At 38.3% G+C, this 27679-nt stretch overlaps 1 protein-coding gene, 1 long non-coding RNA gene and 1 other non-coding gene across 3 annotated transcripts in view; all 3 read left to right on the top strand.

Moving 5' to 3' along the window:
* Positions 1-27679, top strand: part of LOC111339894 (uncharacterized) — a 449109-nt gene that overhangs the window by 362643 nt on the left and 58787 nt on the right. The gene's annotated exons all lie outside the window — the stretch shown is intronic.
* Positions 9797-17300, top strand: LOC148737548 (uncharacterized). The gene is made up of 5 exons (XM_088748941.1): positions 9797-10349; positions 11316-11435; positions 14340-14465; positions 15509-15634; positions 15898-17300. Exons 2-5 carry the CDS (start codon positions 11322-11324, stop codon positions 16063-16065), a joined length of 534 nt encoding a protein of 177 aa, XP_088605067.1. The 5' UTR covers positions 9797-10349; positions 11316-11321; the 3' UTR covers positions 16066-17300.
* On the top strand, positions 17383-26448 carry LOC148737547 (uncharacterized). Its single transcript, XR_015997325.1, has 2 exons — positions 17383-19427; positions 25638-26448. It is a non-coding gene; the product is annotated as an uncharacterized LOC148737547 (long non-coding RNA).

Raw genomic sequence — 27679 nt, 5'->3', positions numbered from 1 at the left:
GCAGCAATAAATATGTCATTTGCAAAAATACCAAGGGCTCGTTCAAGTGCAGTTGTAAAAGTGGATTCATCGGGGATATACATAATTGCACAGGTGATGAACATTGTTTTCAAGCAGCATACCTTTTCCAAGCTAACCGTTCGTTGAAACACGTTTTATAATCCAAATCATTATCACATCTAAGATACAAACTTTGCCCCGATTCAGCTGAATTAACATGCGGTATAGTTGGTTTTGCGTTGCCAATTAGCTCCCAGTTCCCCTCCTCTCCTTGCAAGAGACGACAACGATCATGAATACGATTCATTTATTTCATTTCAGACCTCAACGAATGTGTTCAAAAATCCCACAAATGTGGTGAGGATGCCAATTGTATAAATACCGTGGGATCTTACGACTGCTCTTGCACTAATACCGGATTCCGATGGGATGGACATGAATGCAGAGGTATAATCCTGCTGAGCATGATCTTGTTTATCAAATAAAAATTTATGGGTAACATACACCCTATGCAATACCCAAAACTTCCGTGAGGTAATGGGTTCTAATTGATTCAAAAAACATCAAAACGAGGACGGTCGGGCTAGCCATCTTTGTTGTTATTTGATCCTTTTACGCTGTTCCCTTGCTAACTACTCGTAATATGGTTTTAAACTGTTGTGTCCCTTTGTGTACTAGGAAGACATACGTGACTAATGGTGAGAAGATATCTCATTTTGAATTTCCAAGTGATAAAGCACTGAGACAAAAATGGATTCAGGCAATTCGAAGAGATGTTGGTGATAATTTTGTGATCGTCGACCGTCATACCAAGGTGTGTAGTAGACATTTCAATGCGAGTGACTTGACGAAAACCCTTGCAGGTGTGAGAAAGCTGTAGCAAGATGCTGTCCCTTCGATTTTTCAGTGGAAACAGGATTCACCACGAAAGCGAAAGGCTCCCAAAGAACGGCGCGTACTGAGTCCAAAGAAACCATGTCCATCACACTCAAATAGTAACACGGAACCGACTTGTATTAAACCCAAAACAAAAGAGTTTACCTGTCAAACGAATATAACTCTCGCTGAATTTAATAATGTATCGGACAATTCTTCAAGGCTGCCTAAACTGTTGGACAACACGAAATCATTAAACGAAACTGTAACTGAATTACAAGATCAGATCAGATGCAATGAAATTATGATTAATAAGCTTGAAGAAAACGTAGGTGCTCTTAATGATCAGCTAAAAAAGAAAGCAGAGAAATGTTATGCCCTGAACGATGAATTTAAAAGCATGACTGAGAAATGCCAAAAAAGCGAAAGGAAAAATGAGAGATTTTTTAGTGTAAACAAGTTTTTGAACGATAACCCTGCAATGTTGTTCTATACAGGCTTCCCAAATGCTGAAATCTTTGAGAGCTATTTAGAATTTTTACAGCCTGGTAAAAATGGTGAAAACATAAAGTACAAGAATGCATCCTATGCAGACAATAATTACAGTAGAGCTAAGCCTGGTAAGCCGAGATCACTTGATCCCAGAGAAGAATTATTTCTAACCCTCTGTAGACTTAGGCAGGGATTCCCAGAAGACCATCTATCCCATTTGTATGGAATCCACCAGTCTACTGTATCACGAATAATAGTTTCTTGGATCTCTTTCATATACCTCAAGTCTAGTAAGTTCTGTATTTGACCTTCAAGAGAACAAGTTGATCAACATATGCCAGAAGATTTAAAAATATATATTCAAATACAACAGTCATCATAGACTGTACAGAGATTACATCTCAAATGCCCTTGAGTCTTTTACTTACCAGTCAGCTTTATAGCTCCTACAAAAATCACACGACCCTGAAAGATCTTATAGGCATTACACCTGGTGGGAGCATAAGTTTTATCAGTTCACTTTATACAGGAAGAATTTCGGATATAGAAATTGTCGAGTGAAGTGGATTCTTAGAGCAAGTGTTTGATGTTGGTGACTCTGTGATGGCAGATAAAGGATTCCTTATTCAAGATCTCCTTCAATCCGGAGTTTCCTTGAACATGCCTCCATTTGTAGGAGACCAGGTGCAGTTTAGTGCAAATGACACTGTAGACACACAATCAATTGCATCTTTAAGAGTGCATGTGGAAAGAGCCATAAACAAAATAAAGAGTTTCCACATTTGGAATAGGGTAATTCCTATTAATTTATTTGGCACAGTCAATCAGATGTGTTCAGTTTGTGCATTTCTATGCAATCTTCAAAATCCAATTATTAGTACATAAATAATTATGGAACTATTATGGTTTTCATATTTTATTAACATCTGTAGAGTTGAATGTATGGTTGTACACTTAGGTCAAAAGTTGTGAATATGACAGACAAGATTCATAACAGTGAAAAAGGTGATATTCTGTTTTGAAATATTTAGAGATGCAGATATAATAATCATATTAATTATCAGTCCAACACTGAGGCATATTTTTCTGTAAGACTGTGCATTTTCCTCTTTGTCTAAATATTGTTTTCATCAGGATCATAGATAAGACCTTCGAGGCCTCTACTGATGTATTCGTCAACTCTGAAGAGTAAATGTGAACAAATAAATTTACGCGATCTATACAACAACTTGTTAATTGATAAACTACGGTTTTTAAAAGCTGGTCATAATATTCATATTACTAAGTTGGAAGTTTTACTTATATGTTTAACTGAACGATTGGGAAAACCTCGCGGAATCGCATTAGTCTTAAAAAACTTACGGTTAAATAAACTACAAGAAGCAAGGATTAAAGGTCTTGATAGACAGGTGTTCTTCAAAACTGACATTTCATACAATACTAGGATATAATACAGGCCCAAGGTTTTGTGTTTGCGTAGTGCTGTGCGAAGGAAAATTCGCGGAATCGCGTAACAAAAACTTACCGTTTCACAAGCAAAGCTTTCGTGTGTAAACCTTTGCATGAGTCCCCACGGCATTTCAACGAGAATTTTAATTCAAAATTCTTCAACTGAAGTGGTTTCCGTTCGTTTAAAGAGGATCCTGGCACATCTTCGCTTAGAAAGCAAGGACCATAAACTACTGGCAGAGATGATAACGACGCCATTTTGTTTCGAGGCCCGACCGTCCTCGTTTTTATGTACTTATAATAAATTAGACCCCATTACCTCACGGACACTTTGAGTATTGCATATGGTGTATGGTAACAAGAAAACGAGAGTAAATTAGAATGAAAAGGTGGTAAGTTTTGGGTTCAGTAAATAAATGGTGAAAGATACTTTTGTCTCGTCACGAGTGTGGGTCAAAGAAAAACTTACGAGTCCTCTTGAGGAGTCGAACCTTAGACCACTGACCCACAGAGAATCTATGGTGAGGGGAGCTCATAAATGACACGCGTTCTGCATACTGCTAGGATCGGTTGAATTCTTTTTTCTTTTTTTGGCGTTTTTATGTCCCGAGACGAAGTCGAGTTCCATTAAAACGGATAATATCTGGACATATTGACCGAACAAGCTTGTTCAATAAGGGATTTATTATAACACAAAAAGACCTCGGTTTACTAGAATCAAGAATTAATTGTCTTTTTTGAGAGTCAGGAATGGAAACCAACTGTCCTTGTAGCACGATCAACCCACAAGAGTCTTTCGTCTTTTCTATGTTTTGACTGTCTTCTGCTGCTTTTTGCGTCTCCATCGCCGACAAAATTAAAAAAAAAAAAAAACACGAACTCGGTAAGTTTGATTCACGCAGTATTTGTTCTGCACGGGATCAAAGCGGGCAAGAGGCCCATCTTGCCCGCTTTGATATCGTTTTAGAGCCCAAGCCACTTCCTTTAAGATCAGTCTGTTTCAGGCATTCAGTGGAAAAGTAAAACGATGGAGTTAGACTCTCTTATCTGCATTCATCACACGCCTGTAATGACAAATCGCATAACAATTTACATCACTAACCCTCGTACGACCCTAACTCTCTAGTATTTTGGTCATAGGTCTGTCGATTCTATTTCAGACATCAACGAGTGTGTTATGAATACCCACAATTGCAGAAGTAAAAATGCCACTTGTAAAAATACCAAAGGATCGTTCAAGTGCATTTTTAATCCTGGATTCAGCGGGGATATCGACAATTGCACAGGTAATATGCATTGTTCAGAGCATGATGCATAGTCCAAACTAGCCTATGGTAGAAACATACGTTTTATGGTTCTAGTTATATGGTAATTCGAGTATCATATTTAGGATAATTTAGCCTTTCTCAAGTCAGAACTGGATTAACATGCGGCAGAGTTGGTTTTCCTTTGCAAATTAACAGCCCCCCTTCCCCTTCTTTTCTTGATGATAACAATCATGAGTATTTTTCGTTGATTTCATTTCCTTGCTAGAGGTGACAACGGTCATGTGTAAGATCCACTGATTTTATTTCAGACATCGACGAGTGTGTTACAAATACCCACAACTGCAGCAAAAACACCAACTGTGCAAATACAGAGGGATCTTACAACTGCTCTTGTAATCCTGGATTCAGCGGGGATATAGACAATTGCACAGGTAATGACCATTGTTCAGAGCATGATGCCTAATCCTAACTAACCTATGGTAGAAATTCGCGTTATAAAATCTTAATTTTAAGGTACTTCGACTATCAGATTTCAACTATTAAGCCTACCTTCCTGCAGATCTGGATTAACATGCGGCAGTGTGAGTTTTCCTTTGCATATTAGCAATACCTCTCCCCCACCCACCTCCTTCTTTTGAAGATAACAATCATGATTATGGTCCGTTGATTTCATTTCAGACATCGACGAGTGTGTTAAAAAAACCCACAACTGCAGCAAGAACGCCGACTGTATAAACACCTAGGGCTCCTACAACTGCTCTTGTAATCCTGGATACGGAGGGGATGGACGTAAGTGCCAAGGTATAATCCAGCAGAGCATGCTATAACTTGATCTAAGATAAATACATTTCAAGTCTTCTTCGTTGGGGTCAGAATAAGTTTGATCCACCCTCCATTGGTAAGGTAAAGATTGTTTACGAGCCAAATGGCCCATTAGACCTACACTTGGCTCCGGTTTCCGTAGCACGAAGCGACACACATGAGTACTTCTACTCACCCATGGATAGGATGCAGGGCTACCCCCAGCCTTGAATTATCCGGTACCCATTTAAACACCTGGGTGAAGAAAGGCACCATGAGAGTCAGATTCGAGCGCACCAACCATGAGTCCACCACACCTCTCACACTAGAAGTGAGATTAAAGTTTATATTCCTTATATCACCTTGTGGTTTTTTTCTTTTTTTTTTTAACGGAGGCCCCAATACTGATGCCCTCCTCTTTGTAATTCTTTAGTGCTGTGATTGAAAAGGACTGCTGATTTAATTTCAGACATTGACGAGTGTTCTCAAAACAGCCACAACTGCAGCAATATAACTGCCACTTGTAATAATACCAAAGGGTCGTTCAAGTGTATTTGTAAACCAGGATTCAGTGGTGACGGATACAGCTGCACAGGTACTGAATAGTATTCAGAACATGATGCTGTGTCGTATCAGAGAAAAACCTATTAAAAAAAACCTTTACAACTGGCCGAACTGAGGCACCATAAATGGTAATCTGATATGATTCAGAAGATGATGCTCCGGTAGATAATTCCTTAGTGGACGACTGAATGCTTTTAATCAACGCAGAAAACCATAAAAAACTCTGAAACTCCATGCACAGCTTTAAAAGGGTTTAAAAGGCTTTATTCAGTCTTCGTGTACTTTTGGGATAAACTTAATCGGAGCGAGGACTCACCTATCTCACTCGTCTGTTTATGGAACTAAGACGAGCCTTAGCTGCAACTAGGAGATTCTTAAAAGGAGCAACTTTCCTATAGCTTTTGTAGCGATGTCCCACACTTCCCCATCGTTATATTTTATTTCGGTATTGGATACCAACTGTTGACTTTATTTTAGACATTGACGAGTGTGCCGAAAATATCCACAATTGTAGCAAGAGCAACGCCACTTGTACTAATAGCAAGGGATCGTTTAATTGCTCTTGCAATACTGGTTTGAGAGGGGATGGATACAACTGCTCAGGTATTTCATACTACTCAAAAATCGATATCTTGCGTGTAAAACGTACAGATCTACATCTGAGAATTACAATGCATATTTTGGACTTAAAAAGCTTTACTCACCCTGTCTATCATCCGAAGTCGCGTTCAAAATCATAATCAGTATTGACTTTTACCATCAAAGTTTGCAAAATTTTTTAAGCATAAAACGCTTTAAAGTCTCCTTTCCTCCTTGCGCCCCACCCCTCCTACCAGCGCTGCAGCCGACTTATCATTATTATAGTTATGGGTATTATTATTATTATAATTATTATGGTATATCATTATTATTATAATTATGGTCTGTTGATTCCATTTAAGACATCGACGAATGTGCCGAAAATATCCACAATTGTAGCAAGATCAACGCCACCTGTACCAACGGCAAGGGATCATTCAACTGTTCTTGTAATCCTGGTTTCAAAGGGGATGGATACAACTGCACAGGTATGTCATATTCTTCAGAGTGCGAGTACGTGAATCTATCAACCTCCCTACCTAAAAGCTATAACCTTGAGGGAGATGTGATATTGTGGTATCTATGAAATGAAGGCAAGCTCTATTTTGTATGTTTTTTTTTTTTTGCTTTTTGATTTTCTAACTATTTTTCACTATTTCTGTATTGTTATTTTTCTTTGTATTATATATTACTATTATCATCATTATTATTATCATTATTATCATTATCATTATAATTATCATTGCCATTTGCTAGAGTTTTAGAACGTAATTAAACTTACCAACCTCCCTACATAAAAACCCAATAATTTGACGGAGATGTGATATTGTGGTTTCAAGGAAAAGGGCGAGCCTAATTTTTGTTTCGGTTTTTTGTTATTGTTTTTGTTTTTGTTTTTAACTCTTTCTCTATTTTTATTACTATTTAAGCAATTATTATTTTTGCTTTAGCTATATATGCAAGTTTAAAATTAATGCATATTTTAGGACTATTGTGAGGGAGTATTTGAATTAAAGCCGAGTTTTTTTCTTTATTATCATTATTATAAATACTATTATTATTGTTATTGTAAATAGTATTGTTATTGGTTTGTCATTTCTTTTGACAGTCTGCTGATTTCATTTCAGACATCAACGAGTGTGTTAAAAACCACAATTGTAGCGAGAACGCCAACTGCACAAACACCGAGGGATCTTACAATTGCTCCTGCAATCCTGGATTCAGCGGGGATGGACATGGATGCGAAGGTAAAACCCTGCAGAATACGATCTTATCAAACGATACAATCCATTGGTATTCCTACTCCCTAGGAATACCCCGGACTAGTATATTGCTTTTCGATTGCAAACTAATATACTGAGTTCCTGAGATGCCGTGACTTAGGAAAAGTACAATTTATGGCTTTCTCAGAGAGAGTTTTGAGCCAGCCTCCATTTGGAGTGACGTTAGGTCTCTTATCTTAACAGCAACCTGTGGTTTTCAGATTGGAAGCCCAGTTTCAGCCCCTTTTCATTATTATTCTTTATCAGCATGATTGATACGGACTGCTGATTTTATTTAAGACATTGACGAGTGTTCTCGAAACAGCCACAACTGCAGCGATATAACTGCCACTTGTAACAATACAAAGGGGTCATTTAAGTGCATTTGTAAAAAAGGATTCAGTTGTGAGAGACACAACTGCACGGGTACTAAATATTATTCAGAACATGATGCTTTGTCCTATCAGCGCGAAAAACCTATAGAGCTGGTCCTGTCAAGGCTACCGTAAATAGGAATCTGATATTATTTGGAATATTATGCTCTTTTATTGCATCGCTTCCAGCGCCCGTGGGTAAGATGAAGAGAATTCTGTGTTCTGATTGACCTCCCGAGCGGACAAAATGGGCCCATCTTGCTCGCTCGGGACTGCCTGCATCGATCACACGTAAGAAGAAACTTGAATTACAACTAAATTCTTAATTCTTGGACAATGTCGGCAATGGAAACGCAAAAAGCGGCAGAAGACTGTTAAAACAAAGAAAATGGAAATGACTTTCGTGGCTTTGTTGTGGTACAAACACAGTTGGCTTTCTTTCCTGGCTATTGTCATTATTATCGGTAATGTAACTGTTATTGTTATTATTATAATTATGTAGTTTAGGTTAGTGATATTTTTCCTTAAAAGGATAATTGTAACTTACGAGTATTTTTCATTTTTTATACACTTTCATGTTAGATTCAATAAAGGTAATTATTATTATCATTATTATGCCGCAAACACGTTTGGTTTAAAGCATCGTTGGATGTACTTCCTAAGAACTCTCCACGATGTCCAAGATCTTCTAGAGCCACTTGAAGAGGCTATTTCCCAGGTCCTTATACCAGCAATCGTAGGGTGCAAGTGTAGCAAACTCGATAGAGACGTTCTAGCACTACCCGTGCGCCTAGGCGGCCTGAGCTTGAGCAACCCATGTCACGAGGCAGCACGTGAACATGCCTCATCTATTCAGGTGACATCTTCTCTTGTCGAACATATCATGGCTCAAACTCATCAACTACCTAACGAGTCCCTCATCGCGTCAGGGCGTCAGGCTGTCAAACATGGAAAAGCTGAAGAACTTTCAGAGATTGCAGATAATCTAAAACAATTTGTTTCACGGAAGACCAAGCGAGCTCTAGAACTAGCGCAAGAAAAAGGCTCCTCTGTATGTCTCACAGCTCTTCCCCTTCAAGAACATGGTTTCAGCCTCAGCAAGAGAGAGTTTCGTGATGCTGTTAAATTACGCTATGATTGGCCGTTCGATGACATTCCATCAGTGTGTGTGTGGGGAAAACTTCGCAGTAGACCACGCAATGATTAGCAAACGAGGGGGCTTTGTTATCCAACGGCATAATGAGTTGAGAGACCTCGAGGCCGACCTTTTGAGTATAGTGTGTACCGATGTCGAGGTCGAGCCAGTTCTCCAAGACGTCACTGAAGAACAACTCAGCAGAGGGTCTAATAGAGCACAAGACGCAAGATTGGACGTTCGGGCGCGTGGCTTCTGGGATCCCCAGAGCTCGGCACTCTTCGATGTGAGGGTTTGCCACCCTAATGCCGAGTCTTACAAGGACCGGGAACCACAGCAGACTTATCGCATCCATAAAAACGACAAGAAGCGGCGGTACTCAAGGAGAGTGTTGGATGTTGAGCATGGCTCGTTTACGCCACTTGTATTTACAACTACGTGAGGGATGGGGATGGAATGCATAAGATACCACAGCTGAATGGCCGAGCTGATAGCCGCCAAGAAAGGGGAACGATACTCGCAAACAATTTCCTGTATTCGAGCAAAGACATCCTTTGCCCTCCTTCGGTCGGCCTTAGTTTGCCTTCGAGGATCGCGGGTGAAGTGACGCGCTGCTTATGACTATAATAATTGTGACGTTGAAATCGCAGCTGCCGAGGGAGCCATTGACACTGTTGAATGATTTTTGGCAGCCCTGTATATAGGGCTCTAGACTTGCCATTCACCTTTCTCTTTTCTGTATAGTTTTATCTATGCTTTTACTAATCGGATTATTAGATTTTGAGTCTGTTCAGATTTGACTCCGTTATCTATAGTTTTCCAAACAATTTGACAAAAAATAAGATGTGAGCCGAAAGTGAGTTATTTTGGATCGTTTTTTACGCTGTTAACATTTTGTATTGTAGAGAATTTTATGGAAGTTATTGCTAAATAAAGATTATTATTATTATAATTATTATTATTATCATTATCATTATTATCATTGTTATTAGTTTTATTATCAACATCGTCATTATCATCATGTTTAACTATGATAACAGTTTGTCATTATTTTACCAGTAAAACCTTATTTTGCTTTAGCTATGCAAGTTTAAAACGACTGCAAATCTTGGGATTACTGTGAGGTAGTATTTAAGGTTTAACAGAGGTTTCCTTCGTCATTATTACTATTATTGTTATCATTATCGTTATTATAACTAGTATTATCATTTTTTAAGAATACTTTTAGATTTTTTTATATATAAGATGGATTTTTTTAATTTTTTTTTTTTATTTTCAAAGAAGATTTTCCATGATATTTCTCTTGAGTTAGGTTGAGCTCGGAAATAGTTAAGGATAGGATCAGGAAGTAATAGAATGTAATCAATTAGAATGTAATCATTAGAGTGAAATAATTATTTGAAATGAGACCTGACAGATTTCATTTTAATTGAGCTTATACTATATTGTAGGAATAACTCTCAAAAAAGAAACGACAACTTTGAGTTGAAATTTACAAGACATGTTTCGACATTGTCATGTCATCTTCAGTTGCAAATGAGCTTTTAAGGTTTGTACATTTGAATTTATATTAAGGTACGGTACAAATTACGTGTCAGGGCTTACGTTACATTTTGAATGTTAAATACACGAAGAATATAAATAGCGCGCGCTTAACTAGATTTAAAAAAAATTATAATAATAATAAAATAAAAGACCAAGGAACAATATAATTAAAAGGAAAGAGATGATTCTAGTTGCTTCAACTGGTGATTAAGAATTGGTTTTTCCCACTTAATATACAATGCCTCTTTGATCTTAATTTGGTATTTTGAAGCGGCAGAATCTAAGATCGTGAAACATTCAGTATCGCAAGAGTCAAGACAGGCCCATAATGATTGCAAGTGCTTGTGAATATGCGAAGTTTTGTCCGACAAGAGGTGCTCACGATCTCGTGTACAAATGTAGCGAGTGGTCTCACCAATATAACTGACATTACAGCCAGCACACGAAAATTTATAAGCGACACGCGAACGTAGACCCAGCGGTACTGAATCTTTCACACTGAACATGTTTCTGAGTTTAAACGTACTGAAGACTAACTTAACATCTAATCAGCTCTACAATAACGTTTGAGTAGTTGTCTTAACTTAGTCTGAGCGATGTTTGAAAACCGACCAACATAGGGGAGTTTATAATAGTGCGAAGAAGGTTTACCGAAGTTAGAAGAAGCGCTCTGCCCAGTAGAAGGATATATGTTTCTTAGCTAGATACCTGTAAATGATCTTGTCTATGACCCAAGATGGAAAACTATTTTTATGTAGCAAGAAATTAGGAATAGAATAGGAATAGAATTTTAACGAATGCATATTAATAATAAAGTTTTAGTAATGCATTACAACAGTATTATCATTATTATTAGTATCTTCTTTAGTATTATGAGAAGTAAGTTTTACAACTTGTACATGTTGCCTGAATATTAAAACACTTTCCCTGCTTTTCCATTTCTTTTAACAGTCTGCTGATCTCATTTCAGACATTAATGAGTGTGTTCAAAACCACTTTTGTAGCGAGAATGCCAACTGTACAAATACCGAGGGATCTTACAACTGCTCTTGTAATCCTGGATTCAGCGGGGATGGACATAAATTTGAAGGTAAAATGCTGCAGACCACGATCTTATTAAACAGATATAACCATCGGTATTCCTTTCTCCTTAACAACGCCCCTGAACAGGAGAGAGCTGAATAACGTATACGCATGCGCTGGGTTTTGCCGCAGAGACACGGATTTTGAGTCGTTCGCATGGTTGATTTCCTATTCTGTTGCCTCGAGGCGTCGTTTTCCTCGCCGCTTTTCTCTTACATAGCAACTCCAAAAACTTGGTACACCCCCTACAAGTTTTCAAAAATTAATTTTCTCCTTAAAAACTCTGGAAAGAGGAAAGGGGCCTTCCACGAAGACAGAGTTCCTCGGTTTTAAAAGTCAGCCGTTATCATTTTTCGCTGATTTCGCTAAATTAAAGACCTAGGACACTTGAGCCCGCGTTGTTGACCGCATACCCTCTGACGTAGCGTATCATTATTCAGCTCTGTCCCTGAACAGTATAACGCTTGTCGGTTGCAAACTCATGTACTGAGCTCCTGACATGGCATGGCTTAAGAAAAATACATCCTATGGCTTTGTCTTAGTGGTCAGAACGAGTTTAAGCCGGCCACCATTTGGAGTAAGGTTAGAAACTCCTTTCTTTCTTAAGGAGGCTTGAAAGGGTTTTCCACAATTAACAGCAAGCGCCAATCAGTAGAAGATATCAGGACTGTCAAACTAATCATCAAGATAATAACTTGACATATGCATAACACTACGTTTGGGCAATCTGTTTAGGGGGTTCGTCAGGTATTTTCTGTTTCCATGGCAACAGTACAGTACGGCTAAAGACCCTCTAAAACTCAGTTTTTGAAAGTTATCACAAAAGCCAAGTCGGTGACCTAGTTTTTTTTTTTTCAAATCTCTTAAACATCATCACATTCTCTACCTGTATACGTGATATAAAAAAAAAAGAAAAACTACCTATAAGAACTTGAATTATTTAGGAAAATGCTGTTTGAAAATGTAAAAAAAAATCCCAACAGATCAGTTTTTTTTAATTTTCTTCAGGAATGCGTAATGATGAGAATAATTTTTGTACAAAAAATCAGGGTAGGTAACCGAACTAATTTTCGAAATATTAGTTCATCAACTTAGCAAGGTTTATTTCCGGTTTTTGCAATTTTAGCTCACACTTTTATATCCGGTCACGCGTTTTAAACGATACCGCTGACTCACGGGTTCATTTTCGCGAGGATGAGGTCGTGTCCGCGCGATTAATTGGTGGATGCCCTCAGCGCGGAAAAAATCGTTCATCCTGAAGATGGATTCACATTGTTTTGTGATTTTACACCTTCCTGAAAAATAAGTCATCATTTGAGACTCAGACTGCGTACCGTTACGACAGTTGGAAATGAACTCCGAAGAGAATTCTCTGGCGGAGTTCGATATATGATGACAAGTTGATTTTGCAGATGGCGCAAATGCCAGTACTCCATTGAGACTGTTAATGTTGAGTTTTTCGTACACAGATTGTAGTGTAATATGAGACAAACCAGCATCTGCCAGCTTCTGGACCATGTTTGTCAAAAGATGAAGCTTCCCATCGAACGTCTGGATGGTATCTTGTCGTTTTTCCGAGAAGATGGCTTGATCGAAGGCCTCATTCGGTGATGCACATGCATTTACCATGATTGTCCGATATAATTATTGTTCATGTGCAATTTGAAGTGGAGGAGTGAAAATAATTCGGAGTGAAAAGAATTTGCTTTGACGTCTTCCAGATTGTCATCGGCGTCAAACTCAGCGGAAACTAAGGTTTCATGTACGTCAGTAATTTGTTGGTCGTCACAGATTTCGCGACTTTCTATTATTTTCGAGGGACTAGAGGTATGAACAAGCCTTGGCTTAGTTTTTCTTTTTTTTCTCTTTGCCACAGCCATAGCTGTGAGCTTTCATTATTCTATTTTAAATGGAAAACAAAACAAATTTTCAATTCTTTCTTAACAAATGCGAGTTTGCCTTTTCGTAGTTGTAATTTACAGTTTATCGAGCGAAATATCAACAATCTTTCTCCCAAGTTTAAGATAAAAATTTTAATTCAATTTTACCGTCAGTTGTTGAACTAGAATTAAAGTCTCATCCACATTTTTACGATCTCTTGCTTACTGAAAGTTATGTTTATTTTTATGGCAACGTTTACACTTCTCCATTTCCGTTCATAAAACTGTCAATGTTTACCGTCCTGGATCCAAAAATGATTTCATTTTCCTTTTCATCTTCCAGTGAGTTGTTTAGGAAAGTTCTCGGTCATTTCATTTTATTAGGAATAATATTCAATGCGAAACAAATCGTAAAACCCATTGGTATCCACTTAAATCCTCCTTTAGCTTGTTAAATAAAACTGTTTTGACCACTTTCGGCAAGAATCCTGCCATCCGAACATTTTCCTACTTGCCTTCAAGAAGTAAACTTTCCATTTTTTGTTTCTCAAATAACCACTTCCGCTGGAAACAATAGAGCTAGAGGTACCCGGCAATTTTGAAACGATTATGGCGGCCATGTTTGTTTACAACTCGCCCGCGGATCTGATCGCGCGCGCCATCGCTTATTTCTCTCGCGAGTGACAAGCTTGCGTGTAACTTGGAATCCACTCTCCCCACTGTCAAAGAACCCTTTCGAGTCTCCTTAAGAGCATTATATAGTTTCAGATTTCTTTATCAGCTCGAAATGTTAGCTTTTAAGGTCTTCACGGCGGCTAATTTACATAATCAACTCAGTTGATAAAACGAAATTACCTTGTTATTTCCACCGACGCAGCACCACAGCTTCTCTAGAAACTTCCCCCTGTATTCAATACATATGGTAACTCGATATAATTCAGAGCTTATTGGGAACCTCTCTTCCCTTTTTTCCCTTTAGCTTTGGTGTTCGTGATCATGATCATAAGTACGGTCTTCTGATTTCATTTCAGACATCGATGAATGCGCTCACAATACCCATAACTGCAGCAGGGACAATGCTACTTGTACAAACACTGAGGGATCCCACAACTGTTCTTGTGATCCTGGATTCACTGGAGATGGACACATCTGCCAAGGTAATTCACAGCCTGTCTTACTTAACAAATTAAGTTCCCTGTTACCTTTTTCTGCTTCCTTACGGTTCTTTAGCAGCAGTCAATTGCTCTGTTACGGAATTGTGGAATAGTATAAATCAATGCTATTGAAAAAAAACATGCCTTAACTAATTACAGCATGATGGTTTAACATATCAGGAGGTGAAACTTACAAAGGCAGGGTATCTTTCATGACCTGTTAATCTTTATTGAACTATCTAACACAAGCCCTAAAACAGAGACGGGTCCCAGAATCCTTATTAATATTTTACTTTTATCATGCCTTCAAAAAAAGATGAGCTGGCGATGCTGTATTTTTAACATTATGTGTTTAAACCTTCCTTCCCCGACTCACTCCTCCTTTCATCTTCAGTATGTTGTTGATAGCTACATGTGCAACAAAGGCGAAGCGATATGAAGAAAAAACGAGATGTCATTAACTTGTCTTCTCTTCACTTCCCTTCGTTCCACCGCCATTTGGTACTTTAGAAGTCGAAGAATATTTTAACTTTATTTTACCGGATTGGCTTTCCCCTCTCCAACCGTGTTGCTCGTTATTACGAACCTGATGCAGTTTGTCCAGTTAATTCTAAACATAGAAGAGTACCCTCAAAGTACCCATAACTGTTGCAATGAAAATGCCATTTGCAGTAACACCATAAGATCGTTCATTTGGTCGTGTAATCCTGGATGTAATTCAATAGGGATGGATACGTTTGTTTTCAAGACGAACTTCGCTGTTGCCGATATCTGTTCGCTTAAGAAAGAGACCCTCCTACCGCAAACAATAGTCGAATATCTATTCACTGGACGATGGAATGATGCAATTATAGCTAAGAAAACAAAATTCCAAGTTTTGAAACCTGTTTTTTTTTTAATCATACTCATGCAATCTTTTATGTTAGCTGACATAGGGTGATCTAAGGGTGATATTTCTCCCAACTTTAAATCGCGTCTCATCTTTTTCTACCGTGCTCCTTGTGCACCCTCTTACACATTTAAACATTTCGCTGATTCCGTCATAGACATCGACGAATGCGCTCACGAAATCCACAACTGCAGCATGGACAGCGCCACATGTAAGAATACCGAAGGATCATACCGGTGCATATGCAAACACGGATTCACTGGAAATGAAAACAAATGCAAAGGTAAAATATTACAGAGCATTGTCTAGAATAAAGGAGTACCTGTGAGAAGAAATAGCGGGAAATAAGATTTAATTGGCTTTGGTCAGCTTTCTAGTTGTAATAAGTATTAAGCTTAACTTCTTTTCCTCCTAAAATTAGATCAGCGGGCGGTGTCGATTTTACACTGCATCTTAACTTGGCATATGCATTCTGAGGCCCCCTCATACCAGCCCCTCTCCCACTCGCTGTCTTATTCATTCTAAATCTAAATGATTGCGTTTTAGACATTGACAAGTGCGATGAAAACATCTACATTTGTGGAAAAGAGGATAGGACAACTTGTGAAAATACTGAAGGATCATTCCGCTGCTCTTGCAGACCTGGATTTACCAGAACTGGACACAACTGTCGAGGCAGAATCTAATTTCCCAGTAAACAAAGCAATTGACTGAATCTGGATTACTCGTTGAAAGCGAAGGTGCGGAATGTCTCATCTTATCGTTTTGTGACGATAAGTTTTCGCGCCCAAACAGGGAAACTGAACCTTCGCGGACGGCACGACAATAACTGGGGGAATATAATTCGGTAGAGACCACTCGGCGGCGAGAACAGAAACTCGTCACGATTTCCTGGTACACAAAAGTCTACTTTGAGCGAGCTTATACGGACGTTAAGGATGAGACAGGGTTGTTTCCACAGTAAACTTTATTCAAGGTCTGGTCTTCAAGCAACATGACCTCTAGCCTCTTCAGTTTAGTTATCAAGGACGTAATCATCAAAACTGTATAAGGTTGCTGCTTATGAAATAACTAGTGTAAAGTGCAATCCTAATCGACCATATTTGAACAGCATAACAAAAGAAGCGGTAAAGATTTCTTTGAAGTTAAACGAAAACTCGAGGTCATTAAAAATTGGAAACTTAGGTGAGAATTCACACCTCTGGTATAGAAAATATACCTATCTGAATTGCAGTAGCGCAGCTTAGGAAATAAGAGTGGAAAAGAAATGAAAGTTTCTACTTATCTATGCAAGGTTGGTGTGAAAACTATCGTATAAAAGGAAATTAAAATTAGGTGTATAAACTTAGCTGCCAACTACCGTGAGAACAAATTTTACCAGAAAGACCCTTAACACTCTTATTTGCCAAGTCTTTCACTAGAATTCAACAAGAAGAGTACCGATATGCAGCTGTACAATTTTAAGTTGGCTATTCAAATTTACTTCTAGCGTTTTATCGTTTTAAAACATCGCAACGAAAGAAACTCGCATTAACTGCGAACGCTAAAATTCCGACAACAACGAATAAATATGCCCAAACGTCGACAGGGAAAAATCACTAAATTTTCCCCACATAACAGTTTTCAAAAACAGTAAAATTAATTTTTCTGAGCGAATAGATGATGTCAAAAACAAAATACAGGTTTTTATCTTTAAACTCGTGCATTGTTATCCAATCCCATCTTCCAACCCTCATTTGTCGTAGACATAAGAAATTCAATAAGTAAGTGTCGGGGATCACACACGAGTGAGGTTGAATTGAAAGTTTTCTAAGCTCATTTATGGGTGAAATTTGTTTATTTCATCGCGGACATGGAAGAGTTCGTTGAATTATCCACAACTGATGTACATCCATTATTATTCCGTTCACACAAAAATACCGCGTGATTAACCAAACTTGTAATTCCTGACAAAAAGAACTCAAATGAACTAAACACCAAGTTAAATCGTTGATGTTATTGTAAAATTAATTCATTTCCATAGTGTGTGTATGTGTGTGTGTGTGTTTATTTTTCAAGGTATTAAGAGTAACTGGGAAACTTTTTTCACAGTTATTTTATTTTCACTAGCTATTGAAGAGTGCTCGTCTACGCGTCCTTGTCACACAAATGCTCACTGCTGGATTTCGCAAGGCTCCTATTATTGTTCCTGTAAAGCAGGCTATACTGGTGACGGAAAGACATGCAGTAAATGTAAGATGACTAAAGAATGAGTACAGACTGTAACATTATGAAGAGTTTCGTTAGTTGGAATCAAACCTCACACTTAGGAACTAACTTATTCTGGGCAAAAAAGAATACCAATTGCTAATTATAACAAATCTGATTATAGACAGAATCTCAACTTTCTTGACAAGGATACTACTTATAGAGCAGTTCTAACGGGCGACAACTAGTTCTTTTCAACGACGCTGCCCTAACCAATGGAATGTTTTTGTTACAGCGATAGATTTTCAGACTGAATCGGAGACATCAATAAACCACGACGTAACTTTAATGATCCAATACGTTAAACTGAAACGAAGGCTACAATGGCCGACTGACCTTAACTGCCTTAAAATGAAAATAGATAGGAGTCATTGAGCGATTATAAACAACATGAAACTACAAACTATTTTGAGGCGACAGACAATCAACGAATCTAATGACAGCGAAAACGATAACAACAACTTCTACGTACCTCTATCCCAACTCTGGATGAACAACGTTGAAGGTAGCAGAAATCTTACAAAATAACTTAGTGCTAACATAAAGCTCGAGCACCGCTCGCACCGACCATGCGTTTTTTCTGCACTTCACTGCGCACGCACAATGACGTCACACGTAACGCAATGGTAACGCTTAAAGTTTGTTTGTTCTAATAATTTCTGATGAAAAAAGATTTAGGAAAGCATTTCATCATAACAAGTAGCACGATAAAAACGTCACGGTTCGGCGACGACATGTACCGTTATCAAATGTAAATTATGATAGGTTCAGTGAAGAAATAAGAGGAAAGGCAAGTGTGAGTCTAAAATTTTAATAAATGAGATGGAATAAAACAAAAGAAATTACATAATTATACGAACAATTTTGCTAGAATGGAGTCTTTTTGAGTGTTCAAGAGTCGGTAATTTTATGGATCCCAGCAGGGTAACTTGATAGTTTTCTTTTTTCGCAAATAATGCATGGTCTCTAGTACATCCTTTCAAGCTATATCAACTTTAAACTCAAAATTAATTTAAATTACTCATTATCACTTCCAAGGTTTATCTGAGTATATGTTTTGCCTCCAGATCTTAGGGACTGTGCTGAGGTGCACAGTTCTGGAAAGTTAGACAGTGGAGTCTATACGATTAAACCTTCCGCTTCACGTGCCTTTGATGTTTTCTGCAACCAAACGATAGCAGGGGGCGGGTGGACAGTATTTCAAAGGAAATTATCTGGCTCCTTCAGCTTCGACAAAGTCTGGCATAAATACAAAGAAGGCTTTGGAAATCTATCTAGAGACTTATGGCTCGGGACGAAAAAACTGCACCGTCTAGCAAAACATGGTGTCTGGCAGATTCGAGTGGATTGGGAAAAATGGGAAGATAACCGGCCTTACTTTGCCGAATTTTCCGTTAAAGTCTTATCTGACCACAGGCTTTTTGTGAAATACCAACTTAAGGGTGATAACGAATTCACCATATAATCTTCCAAATGCAAAGAAGCTTCATAAAAACTGTTGTGGCTTGTGTCACCTCTTTAATGCTCGTACACAATTATAATGCCCTCATAGCTATAAAGCGTCGAACTCAGTCAGATTTGTAATTTATGTTTGTTTTTTTGACATTATCTGTCTGATCACTTTTACAAACATTGCTTCATTCATCTACTCTTTTGTCCATAGTAATCCTGTCTTATTATTTGTATAGGAGACCACTGGGATCCCTTGAAAAATGGCGAACATGACTTCAGAACAAGAGATAGGAAAGATAAAGGAAAGTGTGCAGAGGTCTGCAAGATGGGGTGGTGGTACACAAACGATTGTAGTCCTGATACTGACTGCCCCATAGGTAAGGATAACTCGACTAAAAAATTTGAAATGAAGATTAAAAAAAAATAAGTGCGCTTCTCCACCAATGGCCTCTCAGATGTTCAAAACCACGTTCAAAACACTGATTGACCAAGTCATAATGTTTTTATCCATGCTGGTGTCCTAGCAGACTTGGACTCCCCTAGATTTGCACCACCCAGTCCAAATCTGTTAGCGGATATGGATCCCCCGGTCCAAATCCACTAGCGGTTTTGGACCCCTCTCCGCGGATATAGATAGATAGATACTTTATTATAAACACCTTGCAGCCATGGGCTGAATTACGGAATATTTACAAGTACAGATGATAAAAAGGACGTGTAAAATATTACAACTTCGTGGTTAAGAAAGAAGGAAAATTATCTACATCTTATAAATATGGCTAAAAATAAAACTATTCTTCAAGCGCTCGGTTTTGCATATGGGGAGAGTGAAATCACTTTTGCGCCTCAGTGCGTATCTACAACTCTTCCTTTGGGGGAGGAGGCTGTGGAGTCTATGGGTGGGGTTACGGACTATCTCGTCAAACAGGTTGGTTGAGATTTTTTTCCCTCCTCTCGTGAAGTTTCGGTAGGCCAGCCGTTTCTAGGGCTACACAATATGACAGGTTAGGATAGATGATTCTGAGTGCCCTTCTTTGGATCCGTTCCAAATCTTCACTGATGTAGTTTGGTAGAGAACGGTGGAATACAGGACTTGCGTATTCCAAGACGGGCCAACAAAACTGAGCTCAGCTATGTGGGAACTTGAAACCGAGCACTTTTTGCCAAAAGTATATACCGGAAGTCCAATGCTATGCAAAAAATATGTTTGAAACTTTCAATGAGAGGTTTTCACGACGCTCAAGTGTAAATATCACAGTTATTGTTGTGTTTGGTCCGTTCTTTCTTTTTGATAAAAGCAACACCATAAGCAGCGTAAGCCCGTTAAACTAATTTACCGATACTGCTTTTTTACCCCTGACAAATGATTGCTATGAAGTGTGATAAAGGAATAAATACGTAATATACACTGAGTCGCTTTGACGCGCTTAATAATCGTACCGATAGAGAAAAGTTCATGTGCGTGGAACGCGTTATCAGCACTGAGTAATTTATCTTATTTCTACCGTGTTCCGCAATAAAGTAGAGCTGCTCCGCCTGCTGCAAAGGTATTATTCTCCTTTATCATAACCCTCGAGATTCCTTCCGTCAACCATGGCCGAAACGAAAGTGTACAACGAAGTTTTTCACTGTCCGCGATACCGAGTATCCGATCGAGTTTTCGAAATATCAGAAAAGAAATGTACGTGAGAAAGCTTAAAAACTCGTTCATAAAGATGCTGCACTCTTTTTCACTGGTCAGAGAAACGGTCATCCTAGATTTAGTTACCTTAAATGATACAAACGATGCTTAGCAGGAAAATTTGGCAGGGGGGTCTAAATCTACGAACAGGCCACGGTCCATATCCGCTGGCAAATTTGGAACGGGGAGGGTCCAAATCCACCAGCGGATTTGGACCAAGGGTCGAAATCCGCTGTGACACAGGATCTCGAACCTAGAGCTGTTTCACCACAGCGGTCAGCCAAAGTGCAAACAGAACAAACGTTTGTTTTTATGACGAACTTTACTTATAAATTTGCCCTATCACCTAAGATCATTATGATATTTCTCTTTTGGCTGATAAAAAGGGGAATCTCAGTGAAAGTGACCTTGTAGTACCCTAAGGTATACTCGTTTGTTTCTTTTTGTTTTTTCAAACATAATGGGAAATTAAATAGATCGAGTTCCCTGAAAAGTACAGGTATACTTAAAAAACTTCTTCTTGCCAAAAAAAACCTCCACGATATGAGATTAGTATTTTCCTTGTATCTTGGCTTTTTAAAGGATAGACATTTTAATTATTTTGTCGCAGAGCTAAGGTAATTGTCCCCTCCTTTTAACGTCTTTTTTTAGTCCCTTTCAGCTTAGCTTCCCTACGATACACATTTTCCTTACGATAAAAGCCCAAAACTTTGCTTTTTACGTCTCTGTGGTTTTAGGGAGAAAATACTATAACTAAACTACAGTCTAGATTTATATCATAATGGTTCTGTATTTCGACATTGTAATAGATGCAGGCCATTGATAGCTTAACAAAAATACGTATACTCAAGTTTAGATAAAGAGGGCGAATAGGCTCGATAGGTTCTTCATTCAATTCTATGTTGTTTAGTCACAATTGTATTGGCCATTTGAAAGAACAACTAGATATGTAGTGTGTTTAATATAATGCAGTTTCAGAGCGATTAATCTTTGTGTCATTGCAATTTGTCTGACTAGCCTAGAATTTTGGTATTTTGGTTGAGTTTAATTGAGCTGATGTAAAAAAAATTACAATAAATAGATATATAAATAAATAAATAAAACAGATATTATTAATAATAATAATAATAATAATAACAATAATAATAAATGGATTAAAGCAGGAGTTCTCCCTCAAGTTACAGTAGTATTGTGTGGCTGTGATGATATTTATTGGCCATTTGAACCACCCTTGTAATTGTTTACGCATTAGTATATATCACGGTTTCGAGAGTGATTAAGGTCCCAAAAACATTGTTTGTGTTTCAATACATCGAGCGCTTAATCAGTAAAGGAGGCTATAAATTGAATTGATGGTTTATTGTGTTCTAACCACCAATGTTTGGTGGTTCAATACTTTTACACTTGAGTTTTTCCCAAAAATAATAAGGTAACCATAAACTATAAAAGTAATGGTTTTTCCAAGAGACTCTGATATTGCCATAGTCACCTTATATGTAATATATATAAATGATGTCAACATATTGTAAAACCAGTTGCTAGATAGTTAACAAGGTGTGGAAAGTACGAACCATTGAAGAAACAAGCTTTAAGTGGATGTTGACATAAAGGTGATCATTAACTCTCCTATGCGAGAATAACATAACGAACGTTGTAATAAATCAGCCACATTTTGTTGCAAATTTTCTTTTTTAAGTGTCTTGACATCGCTCTTTTACACCTCCAAGTTTTTAAGTACTTTGAAACCTTGAAAGCGGAAACAATAAATAGATAAATAAATAAATCTAAGATTTATTTGATATCGCTATTTTCTATTTTTCTAACTAATGTAGAAAAGCCTGACGAAGAAAGGGAGTCTGCAATAAAGCAATCCGAAGTTTTCATCCTAAATCTACAGCCTAACCTTAAGATTAATTAGGGCTCCACAAACTAATTACGATTTTGAGACGTCAACGTTTTCTCTTTTATTGGCGTCTCAAAATGGACAACCATCCATTACGGAGATAAGTAGAACTGTAAATAAATCAGTAATTCCGTTTATCTCTTTTTGCAAAAAGTATTTATCAAAAAAAATCAAAAAAACAAGTTTTAATATTAATGCTCCTCACTTAAAAAAAAAAATAATAATACCACCCAAAATGCACTTGGTCAGTTTCAGGAGTTTCTTTTAATTTTAATTAGACTTTAACTTAATTTCACATTGCAGGGTTTACATTTTCGTTCTCGTTTTCTGTGTCAACCACATCTAAAATTTTTGACGGGTGGACACATGTAATGTCTATCAGACTAACATTTCTAATCCAGTGGCCAGAACATGAGGAACTGCAAGCCGCCATGCCTGCAGTTTTCCAACGCAATTTTGGCAGAAAGTCTCAGTCATAACTGACTGCTTGGAGATCTTTATGGAAACCCCATCTGGCCCAATTGCTAATTATAAACATCACAATACCTTAAAGGTTCTTGTTAATGTAACACCACAAGGTGTTATCTCGTTTATTTCAAAGGCATAGAGTGGGAGAGCGAGTGGAAAATATCTTATAGGGAAGTCTGGTTTGTTGAGGAAGCTTTTACCTGGGGACATAGTACTCGCTGACAGGGGCTTAGATGTTGCCGACAAGGTTGGTTTTCATTAAGCCCGCTTTCATATACCAGCATTTACTAGGGGTAAAAATAAATTGTCTGCAGAAGAAGTGGAGGGAACCAGAAAAAATTACCGATATCCGAGTCCATGTGGAAAGAGTGACATGTCTTGTCCGCAGAAAGTACACTAGATTGCAAGGAATACTCCTTATTCAGTTTGTGACAGCCCGGAAAAATGATGACCTGGCTCCAGTTGATAAAATTGCAATAATTTGTTGTGCACTTAATACTTTATCAGTCTATTGTGCCTCTTCATCAAAGTATTTGGACCCTTTCGGGGTATATCAATACTCCATCAGGTGCCATGGAAAAAATGTGAGTGGTGATTGGCAATTGAGAATTCATAAGCTTTTTGGGCATTACTTTCATTCGATATGCCCCATGTAGTTGCTGCATTCGAAAAGCGGTGCGAACTGGAATAGCATATCGTCTTCATGAGACTCTTTGATGGTTTCTCTGGATTTGTTAAGCAAGCGGCTTTAAACTTTGAAGTAGTTACTCGTCCTGTCCTCTGCTCGAAAAAAACTATACTATTCCATTGGCCTCTCGTTGATTCTTCAATGTTTTCTGCTTCTTTAGCACTTATAACCAGCTCATTCAATAAATTGTTTTGACTTTTGGAGTAGTTCCTCCAAGTCATTCTCCAAATTCTCATCATTGTGTAGCTCTGTTAGGGGCTTTGGTAAGGATCTGGTCTCGAGATAAAATGCAGCATTATGAGGTGCAATTAGGGAGAGAATGGTAGGTTGGATCCCATAATTGGAGACGTTTGCAAAGAAGTTAGCTTCTTCTTCTTCAGATGTTTCTGGGACATTCGCTCTATTACGACGTAGCGTAGCATATGCCTGTTCACCCAAAGTAATGTGCCGCTTCTTTGTGGAAGAGAGATTCATTTCGCCAGGTTGAGGGTAAAGAGTTTCCTTTACGTATGAAGGCATTACCCACTTGTTTTTTCCATTGGTATACGTATCTGAATCTCGCATTCTACCTCTTGCTTCAAGAATCGCCCCTACGTGTGAGCAGGCCTCGCAAAGTTCTGTCATGCAATTAGTGCGCCATGCATACGTTACCGTTATTTTCAGCAAGGAACTATGTCCTCAATGGGGTTTCTCTGGCTCGCTGTGAGTGATTACTCTCGCTGTGATAAAGACTTTTCCGTTCCAGCTACTGGTTGGCTGGGTATTGTATTGACCCGACCAGAAATTAAAAGGTTGTACGCGTCCATAGAGTTATACGCTTTCATTTTCTACCCGGTAATCCGCGAGGTCTGGATTACCAGATAACTGATAATCCCAAGATATTCCACGCTAGGATAATCCACTAAATTCTCGCCACACCCCGATTTTTTTAACGTATTTGGATCAGATAAAAATTTTTTCTCGATACCTCGCCTTAGCAGAACCGGTAAGATGACCATAATAATCCAAATAAAAAACAAAAAACACTTTCACTCGAGGGCGCGTCTGCCGAAGCCATATATGTTAACTAAATGAATGTCCACCAGCACGGCGGACGCGATTAAATCACAAAATCTGGTCACGTGACTGAAAACAACGAATGTTTACCATAATTGTGAGTAATGTCACGACCAGATGCTGCTCACATCAACGTATCATGCAAGGTGTCGCGCAGTGATAGAATTGTGCCTCGCGAGTCCACAAAATTGTGCAATGATGACTAATATGGGAGTCGGTCAGAGTACGGCCCACGCTAAACCACAGTGGAATCTTTAAATTACACTTATCAAGGGGTCATTGTTTTTCCTCAGTGAAAAAAATAAAACTAGCCATACTCGTCTTAAGAAGCACTATGATGTTTTCATTAGGATATCAGTTACTCTATGTCTCTCAATAAGTAAATAAGTAACCTAGCTAAATCAATTACAGTGGCGAACAGTTAATAAAACTGCATTACAGAGAAGTTTCTGACATGATGCTAATTAAATGCGGAACTTGAACGCACCTTGGCATTTTACCTTTAGCATTATTATTCCTCTCAAAGTTGTAAAATCCTTGTTATAAGGTCTCAATAAAACCATAGCTAAGCAAGTCAAGTTTTAGACTTTGGCTGCAGACCTCCATTAAAAGGTGCTCAAAATATCTTGACACGACGCTCCAGGGGACGCATGGGAACTTTCGGGTTTAATTCTCTGGTTTACCCTGCCATTTATCATATGTGGGCAGAGTTAGAGGTGTTGTTTCCTTTTCGTCTTTATACGACGAATTTACTGATTTCTCAACCAAAACCTAACTTCTCTTTGTCTCAGGAAACTACACAATGTGTCAGAGAGTTGTGGTTGTGCGACAAAGTTTGAGCTATGACGTAAGTGTACTTTTCGAATGAGTGTCGAGAAATCAAATCCAAGAGCAAACTTGTTACCAGGGTCATCTGGTGAGATAGAGTATCCTAGGAAGGATGGTGACCAGGAAGAAACCATTGAGAACCAATGAGAGGGAAACAATGAGCTGAGAATCGAAAGAACAAATCCCAACGCTGGACCACTTTCGACTTACTCAATCGAAAATTCCTACACATGAGTGAACGTAGAGTGAATTTACATGCCAGCTGGTGAATTGCTATTGTGAATTGGATTCCTAAAACGTTCAATCTGGCGTCATTATTTTGAGGCAGACTTTCTTGGTGTTATCCATCCGACTTTGAATTTCTGTGAATCTGTTTCCGACCTTACTCCACATGTAAAGCAAGGGCTTGTCACGGGTTAATGTTGCAGGCTTTTATTTAGAAAAGTCGTAATTTTGGAGTATTTGGATGTTTCGTGACCATGGATGCATCAACACAAAGGAAAAATAACAAGTACACAAGTGGGCCTTTGAACACGTTGACAAAAGGTCCCAAACATATCGTATGGCTGCCCCCCTACGCTCTCGGACGTTATTTATTTTATTTTTTTGAACAATAAGCAATAATGCTTCAAAATTTATGCGTTCTCACTTGTAAGTCCAGTGAGAAGAGCTGTCTAGAGCTAACAAAACGCTAGCGTGGGTATAAAAAAAATGTGTCTTTGAATTTTAAGATGAAAAAGTACACTATTAAAAATGCACTAGCGAGGTCATAAACTGAGATACAAATGGTGCCCCACCCCTCCTCCCCATGACCCCATGCAATTAATTCCCCCTCCTTCCATCTTTATTAATTGATTATAGATATGGGCAAAATCACATTCTCAGCGAGGTCAGGATTGAGACACAAATGGTGCCCCACCCTTCACCCCGTGACCGCGTACAATTGATCCCCTGTCTTTCTTAATTGATTCTAGATATGTACACAGTCACATTCTCAGCTTAATCCAAAGATTTTGAAATGGGAACTGGGTCGTGTTTATCAGAATGGACACGATTATTATTGCCGGGGAATCTTTATGCAAAGGGTTGTTTTTAGCTCAGGGTCTCAACAAGGACGAAAAGCTTGACGTTTATGTAAACAAAAATCACCTCACTTTGCAGAAGACTCAGCTCAGGTATTGCTTAATAGCATTCAGTTATGGGTTATATTTCACGCATAAAATGTGAATTTTACAAAGAAGTGGTATCTCTTACATGTCATTCCTACGTGTCGACCTTACTCTAACTGGCTTCAATGGTAGGGCTCAACACTAACGATAGCCAACTAGCCACAGACTAGTAGAAATTCAGTTTTGGCCAGTGGTTTTCGATTTCCACTGACCAGTTTGTAACATCTACCCTGTTACTAGCCACTTGACTAGTAAGTTGAAAAGTTAGTGTCGAACTCTGAGTGGGATGTTTTACAATTTAAAGGCACTGACTCAAACTGGTCTGGGGCGAATAACAGGCTACCAAATTCTGCAGGAAATAAAAAAACCTATAATATATGTCGTCGTCTCCTCTACTAGGTTAAATAGATATCTTATTTATTTATTTATGAAGAGGATATAGGTTCAAAAGAAAGAAAGTGCACTTTATCTTATCAAATGATGATTCTCTTTACGTGACGAATGCAGAGCAGCGTGAATCAGGAACAATTTTGATATTTCCCGCTGTGTAAAAGGAAAGAAACCAAAGAGATGTTGCCACAAGTTGCACTCATTAATGACAATGAATTTGCAATGAAATGCACAAACCTGTATGTTGACAACTTCATAATGGATAGGTTTTAATATGTCCACAGCTTAGTCGAGGTTCTGTTTCGAAAAAAAAAATTAAACGTCAAAAATTTCATTGTTCCAGTCATAATGTAGGGGTTTTAAAATGTCCATGGCTTTGTCGACGTTTCCCTCTCAAAATGATATTTTAAAAAAATCACAAAATTAAACCTGAAGAATCTCATTGT

This window comes from Stylophora pistillata, chromosome 2, assembly GCF_964205215.1.
Source record: "Stylophora pistillata chromosome 2, jaStyPist1.2, whole genome shotgun sequence".
Classification (NCBI taxonomy): Eukaryota; Metazoa; Cnidaria; class Anthozoa; order Scleractinia; family Pocilloporidae; genus Stylophora; species Stylophora pistillata.
This window is presented reverse-complemented; position numbering and strand designations above follow the sequence as displayed.